The following is a 16619-nucleotide window of genomic DNA, read 5'->3' as shown; positions in this document are numbered from 1 at the left end:
ACATGACTGCATCATATGACTAACATGCGTCATCATTTTACAAAGTCTCCATTTTCGCTGTCCACGCTGTGACGCGAAAGCAGAGTTTTCAAATGCATCCGTTTTCGAGAGCGTTTTCAAAACGCCCATTTCCCTTCTTTTCCTATCTCTTGTGCTTTTATTTCAGTGAACTGAGGATCTACCGGCGGCCGTGGGACCTCGGGTGGTGGGTCGTTTTCAACACTTCCTTTGATGTACAGCACCGGGTGAATAGACTGTAGTGGGGGTTTTTTTCTGTGGTTTTCTTTTTGGTCTGTCCCTGCTGGTAAGGCCCAGTTGTCTGTTTATTTTTATTGTAATTTGGGACACAGTTTTAGATGACACTGCATTCAGTGCTCTGTCATTGTTGTCTTATTTTAAATTAATAAATAAAGTTGTGTTACTATTTGAGCGGGCCTCAGTGTGCATTTCTGAACCAGTGCAAATGTTGTTTTTTAAATTACATTTCATTTCTAAACAATTTTGTATTTCCTAGAGTGGCGTTGTCATTGTACTACTTTACTTATAACCCCACCGACCACTTGGTCACATATGGATATTTCTATGGCTGCAATGAATCCCTGAGTAATTCAAATGCTTTGTGTAATGAAATCCACCACGCATGTAAAAGCAAGAGTTTCACTAACATTTGCGACTAAAAATAGACCCGCAGTAGAAATGTATCTAGGAGCATGTATGTGAATATAGAGTATTGTAACATTAGCCACGTACAGCCCTGGTGTTTAAACAAAGACTGATAACACAACAGCAGCAGTGATGATCATAGTTTATGTTGGACTCAGTGTCTTGAGTACACTGATGAGTTATTGAGCCATCAAAGAGGTTTCAGTTGTATTGGAAAAAATTTCAAAAATTTAGGATATGAATTCATAGAAAGATAGAAAACCTAGTGAAAAAATTACTAAATTTATTTCACCAATAAATTAAACACAAGAGTGCAAATGTACTTACAGAGCCTTGTTGGAGGCTTTGACAACTGGCAGCAGCCACAGAAGAGCCTCCTCTGAAGCAGAGTATTTCTGCAGGTCAAACACATCCAGATCTTTTTCTGATGACAGTAAGATGAAGACCAGAGCTGACCACTGAGCAGGAGACAGTTTATCTGTGGAGAGACGTCCTGATCTCAGGGACTGTTGGATCTCCTCCACTAGAGAACGATCATTCAGTTCATTCAGACAGTGGAACAGATTGATGCTTTTCTCTGCAGACAGACTCTCATTTAGCTTCTTCTTAATGTACTGGACTGTTTCCTGATTGGTTTGTGAGCTATTTCCTGTCTGTGTCAGCAGGCCTCGTAGGAGAGTCTGATTGGTCTGCGATGAAAGACCCAGGAGGAAGCGGAGGAACAAGTCCAGGTGTCCATTTGGACTCTGTAAGGCCTTGTTCACAGCACTCTGATGGAGAGATTCTTTACGTTTTAAAAAGCCAGACCACGTGGTTGTTGTTTGTTGTTCTTCCAACAGATTAAGCCGAGAGTTGATAAAGGTCAGATGGGCATGAAGAGCAGCCAGAAACTCCTGAACACTCAGATGGATGAAGCAGAACACCTTGCCCTGGTACAGTCCTCTCTCCTCTTTAAAGATCTGTGTGAACACTCCTGAGTACACTGAGGCTGCTCTGATATCGATGCCACACTCTGTCAGGTCTGATTCATAGAAGATTGGGTTTCCTTTCTGCAGCTGATCAAAAGCCAGTTTTCCCAGAGACTCCATCATCTTCCTGCTCTCTGGACTCCAGTGTGGATCTGTCTCAGCTCCTCCATCATACTTGACCTTCTTCACTTTGGCCTGAACCACCAGGAAGTGGATGTACATCTCAGTCAGGGTCTTGGGCAGCTGTCCTCCCTCTCTGGTTTCCAGCACATCCTCCAGAACTGTAGCAGTGATCCAGCAGAAGACTGGGATGTGGCACATGATGTGGAGGCTTCGTGATGTCTTGATGTGGGAGATGATCCTGCTGGCCTGCTTCTCGTTGCTCACTTTCTTCCTGAAGTACTCCTCCTTCTGTGGGTCAGTGAAGCCTCTGACCTCTGTCACCATGCCAACACAGTCAGGAGGGATCTGATTGGCTGCTGCAGGTCGTGTGGTTATCCAGAGGTGAGCAGAGGGAAGCAGTTTCCCCCTGATGAGGTTTATCAGCAGCACATCCACTGAGGTGGACTTTCTAGGGTCAGTCAGGATTGTAGTTTTGTGGAAGTCCAGAGGAAGTCGACACTCATCCAGACCATCAAAGATGAACACAACCTGGAAGTCTTCAAAGCTGCAGATTCCTGCTTCTTTGGTTTCAGTAAAGAAGTGATGAACAAGTTCCACCAAGCTGAACTTTTCCTCTTTCAGCACATTCAGCTCTCTGAAAGTGAATGGAAATATGAACTGGATGTGCTGGTTGGCTTTGTCTTCAGCCCAGTCCAGGGTGTATTTCTGTGTTAAGACTGTTTTCCCAATGCCAGCCACTCCCTTTGTCAGCACTGTTCTGATTGGTTCGTCTCTTCCAGGTGAGGCTTTAAAGATGTCTTCTTGTCTGATTGTTGTTTCTGGTCTGTCTGGTTTCCTGGATGCTGTTTCAATCTGTCTGACCTCATGTTCATCATTGACCTCTGCAGTCCCTCCCTCTGTGATGTAGAGCTCTGTGTAGATCTGATTCAGAAGGGTTGGGTTTCCTGCTTTAGCGATGCCCTCAAACACACACTGGAACTTCTTCTTCAGCCTATATTTAAGGCTACGATGATAAGCAGCAGCAGAAACTTCTAAATGAAAAAAAAAAGTTTGTGTTTTACACAATACGCATGATAAGAAATTACTTAACACGTGCTTTTCATGTCTGGAGACATTAGTAAATATTATCCATCATATTACATATTTTTAGAAACTGTTTTACTGTCAGCCATTTCTTCCTGCTTCATTCTCCTCAGGAAGTCCACTGTGATCTTCACAAATGCCTCTCTGCTGCTCCTCTTCTCCTCATCATCATCCCTCTGCCTCTCTAAGCATTCTGGGTAATCTGGATTCAGAACCTTCTGGATCTTCTTCAGCTCGTCCTTCACAAAAGTGATGATGTTGTCCTCCAGCAGCTGGAACAGAATACTTTATGAAATCATGGAGCCAAACATCAGATCCATGTTGGACACACTGACACTGGTCTACAAAGAGCAGCATGGACATGACTGTGGACAGAATAGATGTAAAAGTAGTTGTTGTACATGTACAGACCATAAATATGGAGTCCAGCTGTGTTTGATGCTGCTGGGCAGACTGACCACTGGGAACCTCTGAGCTCTGCTGGTCCACTCTGTGGAGGAACCATGAAGAATTTCAGGAATTTTAAATTGTTTCTTTTTAATGTTTTTTTTTTTCTAGTTTAAATTTTAGTTGTTATTTTTTTATGGACTGTGGTTTAATCCCATGTATTCACATATTTTTATCATATCATTTTAGTATAGCAAGATACTTCTAACACCAGCTGTATGCTATGGAACGCCAGGACTGCCATAGTGAATTAATTAAATACACCATTAAATAATTAATTAAATGTGTCAATAATTAATTAATATTGGAATTAATTAATTAAATAAATAGTTATGACACATGTAATTAATTAATTATTGACACATTTAATTCATTATTTATGTATTTCACATTTTAATTAATTATTGACACATTTAATTAATTATTTAATGATATATTTATTTATTTCATTTTGGCACTCCTGGCGCCTGGCTCTCATCTTGAATTAATTTTATCTGTCAGACTCAACCATCAAACGCAGGGGGCGGGGCTAACACTGATCGAGTCAAAACCATTGCTTTGGCATGGTGGCCATTGTTTTTAGCACCACCCAGGTTCTTTACAGTGAGAGAACTTAAAATTAAGATTAATGCCTCTTGCCTCCCCCTTTCTTCCTTTGGACTCTGCTGCCACACTCCTAGTGTGACTCAGGTTTTCATGTTATGTGACTTTTACTGAAATTGTTGTAGTCGAGATTAGTGCTTCACAGTTCTGCTTTTGTTCACAGCATTCTACAGTAATCCTCTGGTATAGTATCTAGTAATTTTGAAGTTCTTGCCAGTCATAGTGAGTTAATTTAATTTCTTAGCCCCTGAGCGTTGTGCATTGTGTTAGCATTTAGGTGTATTTCCACTCACCTTTAGTTCATGTTTAGTATGTGTGTTCTGGTTTCGGTCGAGTGAATGCTTGCTCGCTTTACTCCTGCCACTTGTACCTTGTTACCTGCTACTTGCCCCCTTGGTTTTGCTACCCTTTGCTCCTGTTACTGTTATCGCCACTCACTGCTATCCTCTCCCGGCATCCCAGCTACTCCCTCCCACGGATTCCTGTTCTATTCGTGTCTATACGGTGTCTCTGCTCCTGTTCATAATGTGGCCTCCCAGGATTTATGCACTGTCTGTGTGGACCTGGATCCTTGTGTCATCAATCCTTCAACCCTGTACTGAAATCCATCAATACACAGCTGATGAGCTCCTTCGACTTCGCTTTTCCCTGGCTGCTCCACCACCTGCTGTTCTTCACCTCCATGCGGATAATGTTTTCCTCTCTTGCCGAGGTGTTACATCCATGGTATTTTAATCAAGATAATTCTAAGCAACTGCAATCTTTCTGGTCCACCTCTCGCCACTCTCGACAGAACCCTGGCAGGGCTGTTGACCACAATGTTTTGGCTAAACTGACCAGGTCGCCTAGCACTCTCACATAGTCTGATAGTACTTGCGTCAATTTCGGCCTGCTTAACATCCGTTCGCTCACGAACAAAGGTCATCTTGTCCAGGATCTCCTCAAAGACCGTCGGTTTTACTTTTTCTATTTGCCTGAGACATGGCAACAGCCCATCGACTTTTCACATCTGGAAGACCAAAGGTGTGAAAACAGCTGTCTATTGCCTATTGTTCCTGTAAGAGGTATTTAACTGAGGGCCACGCTAGGCTCAGTGAGGGACTCCGCCGATTGTCTGCCCTGCGATGGCTTTTCTCTACGCATCAAGCTTGGGTTTCGGGGTTTTTTTTTATTAAAGGATCTTAGCTACCCCTCACTGTTTGTTTGCAGGCTTTATTAAATGGAAAACTCCCACAACAGGACTTACTCCTTCCAATTGCACAGCTGACAAACTACCATTCTCTAATCATATGCTTCTTTCTTTTAATGTCCAAATGACTTTTTCCATAATCAAGAACGCTCTACTATTTATTTTCAGAATATCAAGAAAATAAATCTTGATATCCTTTCCTCTGCTTTTTCTAGCTGTTTGTCTCTTAACAACCTGTCTATTCAAGATGAGCAGCTCTGTTCTTTAAAGACAAACATGAACCCACTCAGGTCACACTTTCCCCACAGATATGAGCATCACTGTTCTCGAACAGCAAATTTTGATCTTGGTTGCTTCATTGTTTTCTTTGTGAAAATCTCAGGATTTTACAGGTCATATTTATCCAGGAAACTCAAACATGTAAAGGAGTCATCACAGCTCTCTGACCTCGTTGGTCCAGGTTCAGCACTGAAGTATGGATTGCTATCTTTGGACCAGTCACTCCTCACAGAGGGACAACTGGATCCTGCAGACTCTGCTTTGTTCTCCTCTTCCTTCATCATCAGCTTCTTGTGGACTTCAGTCAGTCTGAGAGGTAAACCACAAACACTCAGTGAGTTGACATTAACAGGAGTAACTGAGTTACAGTCGCTGACCTCTGACCTGTCATGTAACCTAGAAACCAGGTCAACATGTCTGTAGGTTCTCAGTCATTGAGGTCATGGTTATCTAAGGAGCTTGAAAAGAAAAGAGACTTCTTTAAGTTTCTTGAAGATGTTTCATCTGAGAAGCTTCTTCAGTTCTAAAACCAAATGGTGGAGAGTCCCAGATATTTAAACCCTTCGAGGGAAAGAGAGGGGCGCTGACTTACTTGTGATGAGGCACATAGTGGCACAATAGTGGGTTTTACTGACTCTCACTAGCTGTGCTTTGACAGTGAAAACCATCACCGAGCCGCATATCAAAGACAATTGTGCAAAATAACTGCATTTTGTGGGTCAATGTTTGTTCATGTTAGATGTACATTTCCTCTTTGTTGTGATCAGTGTTGGTCATTGATCAGAAAAGTAATTATTACACATAATACACAGAACATTTTTATTAAAAGTAATGCATTACATTACTGATGTTACTCTGTAAAATGAGCTGAAACACTCTCATAATCACCATTTAACAATATAAAGCTGAGGCTACAGCCCCACACACCAACACAGATCCTTTCCTTGACACACATGATCTTTCTCTGAGTGTTTATGTGTGAACACAAATCAAAGATGAAACAGCACAAAGACATTTCAAAGTAATTATACTATAGAAACATAAACAGGTAGAAACCTGCAACCTGACTGCTCATCAGTTTGTGACCTGTTCAAATTCAGTAGCTGTTCAGTTTATCACGGTGGTGGTCTGGTGTCAGCATTTACTCAGCTTTAACTCTCTATGATTCTGTCTCCAGTAATCTCTGAGACTTGGAAGTGACACGAGTGACAAGTATTTGACCAAGTATGTGGACCCGTATGAAATACGGGTCCACATACTTGGTCCCGTATGAAATACGGGTCCACATTTCCAATGCACGCTATTTTCTGCAAGTACCGCCGCGTTGCCTCTGGACGCAATCGGTCTCTATACAGTCCATTCTCTTTTGAGCTGCTTTTAAGCTTGTTTCTTGTAGTCGTCATTCCAACACTGTGTGTTTGTTTTGATTCGTAGACCCCGAAAATGGCGTCGTGCTCCCACAATGCATTGCGGCATGACGTCAACTCCAAAGCCCTATAGAGATTGACAGACCTCGTGACTTTCGCGCATTGCATGCCGGGTTCTAGTGGCAAAACAATCAAAGCCATGCATCAAACACAAGCATTTGCAGCACCGCAAAACGTTCATTCTCCGGTTCCAATACCTTCTTGGTTTTTCTTTGCCGCACAAAAAAGGTATGTACAAAACGAAGGAAAACAATGCCGGTCCGTACAAAGACAGACTTGATGAAAAGGCAAAGAAAAGATGCGAGGAAACAATCAAAGGAGTGAAAGGGTCAGACCCTTACGAGCACACAGAGTAGACAAAAGACGTTAGCGTGCTGCCCAACTTTCACCACGCTCAGATTTATAATTACACGGTTCTTGGAGTGAGTGCATACACTCATGAAGTTTTTAGTAACTTCAGGTCACTGCAACAAGCCCAGGTACAGTTTACCGACGGATGGGTACAGGACCTTGAATTGCACCGTGTAGAACGAAAGACCATGGTACAAACAAAGGTAAGTTTACCAGTCTCACAAATCGTCTTCATAAATACACATTCGTTTACTGTTTATTAATATAACCTTTAAACTCAATGGTAATTAATTAGTAGTGGAAATAATTTCTGGTACACATTACAGAAATGTAGCAATGACAATAATATTGTATGTTGTAATCGCACTGGACAATTAGTGATACAAAACAACTGTTTTATCCTGTGAATAAGAGTATATGTTTTTGTCAATGTACCGTGGTAATAACAGAAGCAAAACTCAATATTCTGTCAGGACAATTCACTATTTATACACAATAAATAAAGGAGCATAGTGTGACAATTTCTGTTCAGCGCCAGACTTGCTTGTAACCTATATCACCAATTATGTTATGAAAACTGACGTATTAACTACTACAAAACACTGACCTTTGTGGGAATGCTTGGAGCAGACTAACATGTGAGCTGGAGTGTTCTGAGACGTTATATTTGGTCTTCGAATGGCTCTTTGTTACTTCGGAAACATGGCTTGAAAAATTTCTCTTCAATGACATAATCCGATAACAACTGATCTCTTTACCCGTCGGCTTCCCGTGGCTGTCATGAGACCGGCTATTGCAGTTAATAATACAACAGCTTCTTGCCATTTTGTGTGGGGGGTTTTATCGCTGTGTAACTGATTTTAATTGAAAGCCTGCGTGCTCTAGTACCGCTTGCCACGCGGTCCCAGAATCCTTTGCGTATTTACCCCACAAACACAAACAAAAACACAAAAGTGCACAAACACGACGTAGCTCAGAGTGGCGGACACACTCGGCCTCGTTTTTCCAGCTGTGAGTCCGTTACTGTGAACTATGGAGCGGCAGATTTGTGCTGAACTAAGCTGCACACAGCTGATGTTAGCCAGGAAAACATTACACACTGACTTTAATAAAAACACACACGGTTTGTTGTGTAAAGAAATCAAACATGAGCTGAACAAACAGCAAAATTCCCATAGTTAAAGGAGGAAACAAAGCAAACTTACAGTTTCTTCACACACCAACAACAAGCTCCACTCCACGAAGTTCAGGAAAGTGAAAGTAAACGTTGAGCCTAATGCAGCGTTTGAGGACACTCGGGAGCATCTGTGCTGCGTTCTAATAAACCTCGGAAATTCCTAAACCTGTTGCAGGTCCTGATTTAGTTTTCCCGTTTAAAACACAAACATGTGTCATCACTTTGTTGTTCTCCTTCCTGCAGCATTTGAATATTTCGGTACTAAACTGATGTTTCTTCAAAGCTCATTTCAACCTGTTGAAGTAATGAATAAAAGTGCAGACTGAGTGTGAGAGCCAAAGTGAATCTTTATGCTTTGTTTCTTTGTAATGGTAGCGTAGGTGTTTAGATTTTCCTGCACCTCAGCTGATTGCATGAGGGCGTGGTCCTATTCTCAAATGATATAAGTTCATAGATGTGCTTTTTGGTTTAAATGAAAGCGAAAAGTTTATTTGTGTTTTGAAATAAATACACAAACACAAGTGGGGCTCAGTTTGGCTTATTGGAGACAAGTCAAAGCTCAAACCAACTCAGCCAGTTTTATTTGTGGATAGAAGTCTGAGAGTGGATCACATGGTGTTTAAGGTGTGCCATGTGACATGTTCAGTATTCAATTCAATTTTATTTATATATCACCAAATCACAACAGCATTCGACTCAAGGTGCTTTATATTTTACAGTAGATACAGAGAAAAACCCAACAATCATATGACCCCCTATGAGCAAGCACTTTGGCGATAGTGGGAAGGAAAAACTCCCTTTAAACAGGACCACCCGAGGGATAAATAAAGTTTCACCTAATATAATCTAAATCTATCTAATGATTGAGTCCATGTGTTTGGTATCTGAGCTGTAACCAGTTTCATCTGCAGCCTTCTCTTCCACTGACCCAGAGGAATTCCTTAATCCTATAAAACATGTGGAACATTTAAACTGGTGCTGCTCCCAGTAGGACCATCAATATTCCTGCACACTGTAAATGACTGGACTAGTTTGGAGTTTCCTTCTCCTCATGCTCAGCCTGTAAGCCACTTTTTCTTTGGGATGATGGAAATATTTGAAATCTTCATCAGCTTCTATGGCTGCAGCAAATGGAAAGCACATTTTTCTAACAGGATCTGTGGAAGACCTGCTGGACCTGGTCTGCAGATGGTCCCATTCATTTTAAAGTCCAGCCTGTGTCTGCTGCAGAGCGCTGAGCTGTTAGTAACATGAACTCTTTAACTGCTTGATGTTTTTGGATATAAACTGCAAACACGTCGTTCCCTCAATCCCAGTGAAACTGTCTCTTTAAAACTAGCCTTTGGTTTGGAAACAGCGGACAATCCACTTTAGCAAACAGGAAGTGAAACATGTCAAAACATTTGAAGCTAACATGAATTAAAGCAGAAACCGACTGAAATCCAACAAACAAAGTAACTCAGAATAGAAACAAAGTGTTGCTTTGTCCAGAAACAGGCGTCTCCTCTGTGCTTCAAACACAGGCTGAACCTCGTGTCTTCTATCAGTAACCTCTTCATTGAATCTTCATTCAGCACATGTTGTAACCCTGCTGATTTCTGCAGGTCATTCAAAGGAGAGCAGCCTGTGAAACATCAGCTTTGAGTTTGAAACATTTAGGGTCAGATTTACTGATGTCTGCAGCAGCACAAAGACTTCTTTAGATAGTAAAAAGCTTCTTGATTTACTGACGCGGCTCTTTCTCAATATTCAGTTACACTAGTCAGTACTTCAAAGGTTCACACAAAAAAATGGTCACATGTGTAAGCAGTTTGTGCTTCACCGAACTGTAACAGGCCCAAATAAACTCCTCAGCTCTGCGTTGTTGTATTTTTAAAGAACACAAGGAATCTCTGCAGATTTATTTCCTGAGTGGAAAGTGGAGTGGAGTGTGGGGTCAGTACTAATGGCTTCACCACTCCACATAGCACACTCTGGTGTAGCTTCAGGAGACTGACAGTCATTTCTGCAGCCAGCCGCAACTAACCGGCCACAGCAACAGAGGGCGCTGTTTCCCCCATTACACTGACATTTGTGGCAGTAATAGCATAGAAACCCTGTTACACATGTATGCCTGAATAAAAACAAACAGATTTTGCTGACAATAGACAGCAGGGGTTTGGAAGAGAACAAATACTGAACATATAATCTGATCATTTTTAGAGCAGCATTCAGGATCTCCACGTATTAACACACTGTTTCTGCTCCCGCTGAAAACGTTTCCTCTTAAATGCAAATATTTTTATTGTTAGATTTAACTTAGAGTGTTAAATATCAACACTTTCACGGAGTTCTTTTGATTCTTCATCCGATGGAAGACAAAACACTGCTCAGTCGACCATTTCACACTTTATTCTCACAAAATTATTTCTAGCAGGGAGATGCGTCCTGCATGACACGGTGCCGCCAATCTCAAAATGGTGACGCGCGTTTTTATTACCAGCTCTCTCATTCTAGTCTAAACAACAGTGTCTCAGTAACTTTACACTAGAAGATGGTCTCCTGTTATCTACTTTCTCCCAGGCAAGCGAGAGTCTACAGCCTTCTACCCCCAAGGACACGCAGTCTAATGCCTTTATTTTCAGGGCCGTGTCCACTTAATACTACAATATATGCTTATGTGGCATTTTAGTTCATATAAAGCAGAGAATTGAGGCACTTCAAATAATTTCATCTCAACAAGCGTCAGCTGTATAAAATAGAACAGATCATGAAAGGACCAGAAAGGGTTCAGGACCCACGCTGAAGTCATGTGCCGACCAGCTGGCGGGGTGTTCACCAACATCTTCAATCTGTCTCTACAGCAGGCTGCAGTCCCAACATGCCTCACATCAACTACCATCATTCCTGTGCCCAAAAGACAGTCAGTAAAATGTCTGAATGACTGTCGCCCGGTCGCTCTGACACCAATGATCATGAAGTCTTTTGAGAGACTCGTTCTTTCACACATCAAGGCCAACATCCCTCCTGACCTGGACAGCCTACAGTTTGCTCACTGCAGGAACAGATCAACAGAGGATGCAGTCTCAGTCACACTTCACACCAGCCTTACTCATCTGGAGCATCCCAATACATATGTTAGGATGCTATTTGTAGACTTCAGCTCAGCATTTAACACCATTGTGCCGTACAAACTTGTAAACAAGCTGAATGACCTGGGACTAACCACCACACTTTGCACATGGATCTTGGATTTCCTCACAAACAGGCCACAGAAGGGGAGCTTACATCATCTGCTATCACCATTAACACAGGAGTAACACAGGGCTGCGTTCTCAGTCCAGCTCTTTTCACTCTATTCAAACATGACTGCAAACCCATCCACTCCTCTTCTAACACCATAGTGAAGTTTGCTGATGACACTACAATAGTGGGAAGGATATCAGACAACAACAAGTCTCACTACAGAAAGGACGTCCAAAATCTAATCAGATGGTGCGGAAACAACGAGCTGGTTCTGAACACTGCCAAAACAAAGCAGACGGTTGTACACTACAGGAGAGCCAAGAAAACAACACGACCATCCCTCCACATAAATGGTGAGGAAGTTGAGGGTGAATGGCATTAAATTCCTGGGCCTACAAAGAGCAAATGTGCCAACCCAGCTCTTAGTAAACCTTTACAGGAGCACAATAGAGAGCATCCTCTGTCACTGCATCACAGTGTGGTACTTCAGCTGCACTGCAGAACACCGTCGAGCTCTAACGGGTGAAACTCAAAACATAGCTCTCAGCTCTCCAAGTAAGATGTCAGTACTAAATGAAACGGTCCAGTTATGAAGCTGAACAAACCGATTTACTCAGGAACAAATCAAACACTAAAATAAACCAAACAGTAACATTTTAAGTTATCTTAGTGACCTTATATATCATGTTTAACCTGAGTAGCCAAAGACCGCGGGGGTTTGAAAACGATGTGCTGGGAGTTCGCTGTTCCCACTGGCTCTAGTGAGCCTTGAACCCCAGCTACATATCGCACTGGTGGGTAACAGACGTCTCTGAAAATGTCAGAGCACTTTTGCAAATATGTGATATCTTGATAAATCGAGCAGATATTTGAAGTTTACACAGCTACATTCTCACCTGAAATATCTTAAAGGTTTATTTTGTGACCCAGAAAGAGTAATATTTAAAAGTGTATAGCCACGCTCCTCCGCCATTGACGCGTCTGAGTTTAGGACAAAATGCATTCTGGGATATTTAGCTGTACCAAGTCCACACAAGCCACCGATGCATGCTCAATAAAAAAGGAGGAGCGAGACCACATCTGGGAATTTTGAGCTTACTTGGCTTGATGGTACTTTGAATTGTATATATTTTGCTGATATTTGGCAAAATACACGTCTCACACTGATAAATAAAGCACTTAGCATTAGATGAGTCAGATTGGATACAAGCTTAAGGAACCTGGATGAAATCATGTGTTTCTTGTAGGCTGATCTGCTGCTCAGTGTCCATTACTCCTCATTTTAAATCCTGTTTATCATCTTCGACTCGGGTCAGTCACTCCGAGGGAAACACAAGTTCCAGCAGCTCTAAGCTCAGGAAACAAACTACATTTACTTATTTTGTGAACAATATTGTGACGATGTTATATTGAACAGCAGCTGCCCATATTAAACTGTGACTATCACCAGGTAACCTGTGTGTTTCTCCAATCATCAATGTTTCTGATAGCTGATGGAGTTTGATGAAGCTCGTACCAACGTGTGCTTTGGTTCCTTCGTCCACTCACCTTTTTATCTCCTCCAGTTTCTGGACCTTCTCCGTGTCTCCTTTCTGCTTCATCTTCTCAATCAGAAAGTCCAAGTGTACAATAGTGGATGCTGAATCAGCTTTCAGAGCGATCTGCTCCAGCCTGACAACATTTTGGTAGGACTCATCCAGAAACTGGGAATTCTCGGCTGTCAGCTGTTTAATTTAATTTTCAAGGTTTTCTGAAAGACTCAATATTTTCTTAATTTCTATTTTATTTCCTGTCTGTTTCAGGGCTTCTTTCATGTTTCTGATTTCTCTCTGTTTCACTTCAGCCAGCATGATTCTCTCTTTCAGGTTTTGGATGGAGGCTTTCAGTCTGATTCGTTCATTTAACACCTCAACTGTTCTCATCAGTTTTTGAGGATTAGATTTTCCCAAGAAGTCTGTCATTGATCCATGTTTGTCTGTGTAAGTTCCCATAAATTTTTATAAACTGAATTTTTCTCTCTTCGGTCTTCATGCTGGCAGTTATCAAACAGGAAGTAAACTGGCTGATTCTTCTTATTTTCCCTTTAAAAGCATTTTCAGGTCTTCTTCCATTTGAGTGTGTGATCAGAGCTACAATGTTTTTCTCTATGTTCTTTCCAAACAGAGACATCATTGAATCAAAGACATACATCAGTCGGTCACTCAGTCGATTCACACTCGACTTCATCACCAGACCCACAGCATGAACTTCATGGACTCCATCCTCTGACTGAAACAAGTCCAATAATCTGTGACTGATGATGTCATCATGTTCGATCCCTCTGGTGTCTCCATATCCAGGAGTATTGATGATGGTCAGAGAGTAGGGCAGAGTTTCATCTTCAAAACCAAAGATCTCGTACACGATCACATCTGATGTCTGACTTTTCTTCTTCTCCTCTACAATTGCAAACCAGACTTCATCCTCCCACTTCACTCCCATGGTGTAGTTGAGCAGAGCGTTGATCAGATTTTCCTGCTCCTGTTTCTCCCACCAGTAAGATGGTTCTGTTTGTCTTATTTGGATGTTTTTCTCCAACAGTCATTCTTGTTCCAAACTTCTGTCTTTGGTCTCAGTTGAGGTCCTGAACTGATGAGAAAACTTTTTGAGATGATGTCTTCATGTGGTGATGAGATCAAACTGATCCTGCACAGTAAAAAACAGAAAGTCTTCAGTACATGTAAACATTTTGAACAGGCTACTACTGTTTAACATGCTCGGCATCACAAATCACATTAAATTAAAACTTGTTTTTCTTTTTTCCAATTACATTACATTGTTATTTGCCCAAAGCATTAGTGGTCACACTGCAACTCTTTATTAGACTGTGGAGGCTGACTGTACACTGCCCACCTAAACAGAACCAACCGCTAAGTTTTGAATTTGTTTATTTGTAATTCACAGACTGAACAAATAAAATTGTTTCCTCAACCTTTGACTGGGTTGACATCACAGTCATCTGGGTGGGTCAGAGTTGTTGCTGCCATGGATTCCTACAGTTTAATGTCACTTTTAGTGATATATAAATATATATGAGTATTTGACTGTAATATCAGAGTAAAGTCTCACAGACTTAAACACATTTCTACCTCTCCCTCCATGACTAAAGCATGTGTCAGATGTAATGTGCAGAACTGAACCGTGCTCTAATCACTCTAATAGAATAGAATAGCCTTTATTGTCATTGTACAGGGTACAACGAAATTGGAGTGCCACTCCCTTGGTGCAAAATGCAATAATAAATATAATAAAAAAATAGTAAGATATAAAAGGTACAATAAAACAAACATAAGTACTCAAACAAAAGTAAGTATGATATTTACAGGATAGCAGCATTAATATAATGACAGTATGACAGTATGAATAGCAGCATAATAATAATAGCATAATATAATGGCAGTGACAATATGGTATGGCTAAGCAGGTTCAATTGTTTTTGTGCTTATTTGCAATGGTGATAGCTCTGGGAAAGAAGCTATCCCTGAATCTGTTTGTTCTGGTTTTATGTGACCTGTACCGTCTGCCTGACGGTAATAGTTCAAACAGTTGATTGCTGGGGTGAGAATGGTCCTTGATGATATTGCCAGCTCTGCTGAGGTATCGAGAGTTTGCAATGACCTCCAGGCTGGGCAGAGAGCAGCCAGTGATCTTCTGGGCTGTGTTGATGACCCTCTGCAGTGGGTAATATTCTATTCTGTAGGTATTACAGGTCCTGCACTGCAGTGGTTTGTGTCATATCTGTCTAATAGACCCCAATTTGTTCATGTAAATGGAGAGTGCTCTTCACCCACTGAGCTTAATTACGGGTTCCACAGGGTTCAGTGATAGGACCAATTCTGTTTACATTACACCTGCTTCCATTAGCAGGGCTCTAGAGTGTCACATTTTTGACCAAATGTCTCAGTGGTGCAACTAAAAAAATCCTTGGTCGCACCGGTAATAGGCACACATTATGCCCATATTGTGGTCTAAACCAATCAGAGATAGTCAGGGGAGGCACCTCTCTGATTGGCCGTGGTCCAGATATTCCTAGTCCTTTGCGTACGTACGTTTGAAAATGCAGGCAGATAGAGATGAGACGCTTAAATAAAGCAATATTCATTAAAGATTCATTAAATCTCAGTTTAAAGCTGGTTAAATCAAACCGCTAAAACTGTCACGGACCCGGTTCCGGGGAGTCGTGGTCTGTGAGCAGTGTGGACTATTATTACCATTATTATTATTATTATTATTATTATTATTATTATTATCATTATTATTATTATTATTATTTGATGTGTGTTTCTTCTGCACTATGCTGTCATGTCTGTGTTCCACATGTTGTATGTATAGGCAGGGTGTGTGTGTATATGTGTGTGTCTCTCATTTAGTCTCTATGTGAACAGGTGTGAACATGCGTGTTTGTATGTGTCCATGTGTGAGTGACAGAGGGAAAAAAAACATTACATATATATATATACATATATATGTAATGTATACATATATATATATATATATATATACATTACATATATATATATATATATGTATATATATATATATATATATATATATATATATATATATATATATATATATATATATATATGTAATGTATATATATATACATATATATATATATACATTACATATATATATATATATATATATATATATATATATATATATATATATATATATATATATATATATATATGTAATGTATATATATATATGTAATGTATATATATATATATATGTATATATATATATATATATATATATACACACTGGATCTGAAAAGGGGGCAGTTATCCCATCTTCTGCTCTAGCCATTCGCACACTGATAAAGATCCCAAGAAATCTTTTGTTCAAAGATGCTTGGAGGCTCCTGACCAGACCATTCAGGAAACGGGCTTGAGGCTTCAGTTTCTCAGTTTCTGGTGATTGAGGGACAGCATGGATGGAACAACAGCACTGATCGTGACTATTTTCTCACCTTGTGTCAAATCTGTTGCTTCTCCAAAAGGCTCCAAGATGTCCAACATCTTGAAGCAGGGATAGCT

The 16619-nt window shown here is 40.8% G+C and overlaps 1 protein-coding gene across 1 annotated transcript in view; it reads right to left on the bottom strand.

Moving 5' to 3' along the window:
* LOC134622268 (protein NLRC3-like) overlaps positions 1 to 14016 on the bottom strand; it is a 29284-nt gene extending 15268 nt beyond the window's left edge. Inside the window, exons 1-7 of the mRNA XM_063467995.1 lie at positions 13724 to 14016; positions 13084 to 13206; positions 8339 to 8368; positions 5524 to 5664; positions 3249 to 3327; positions 2917 to 3109; positions 991 to 2785 (exon numbers count right to left, since the gene is read on the bottom strand). Of these exons, the coding sequence (XP_063324065.1) occupies positions 991 to 2785; positions 2917 to 3109; positions 3249 to 3327; positions 5524 to 5664; positions 8339 to 8368; positions 13084 to 13206; positions 13724 to 14016 (2654 nt within the window). The remainder of the gene's footprint in view (positions 1 to 990; positions 2786 to 2916; positions 3110 to 3248; positions 3328 to 5523; positions 5665 to 8338; positions 8369 to 13083; positions 13207 to 13723) is intronic.
* Between the last annotated feature and the right edge of the window lie 2603 nt (positions 14017 to 16619).

This window comes from Pelmatolapia mariae, linkage group LG3_W, assembly GCF_036321145.2.
Source record: "Pelmatolapia mariae isolate MD_Pm_ZW linkage group LG3_W, Pm_UMD_F_2, whole genome shotgun sequence".
Taxonomy (NCBI): domain Eukaryota; kingdom Metazoa; phylum Chordata; class Actinopteri; order Cichliformes; family Cichlidae; genus Pelmatolapia; species Pelmatolapia mariae.
Note: the sequence above shows the minus strand (reverse complement) of the source record. Positions and strands in the feature narration are given on the sequence as shown.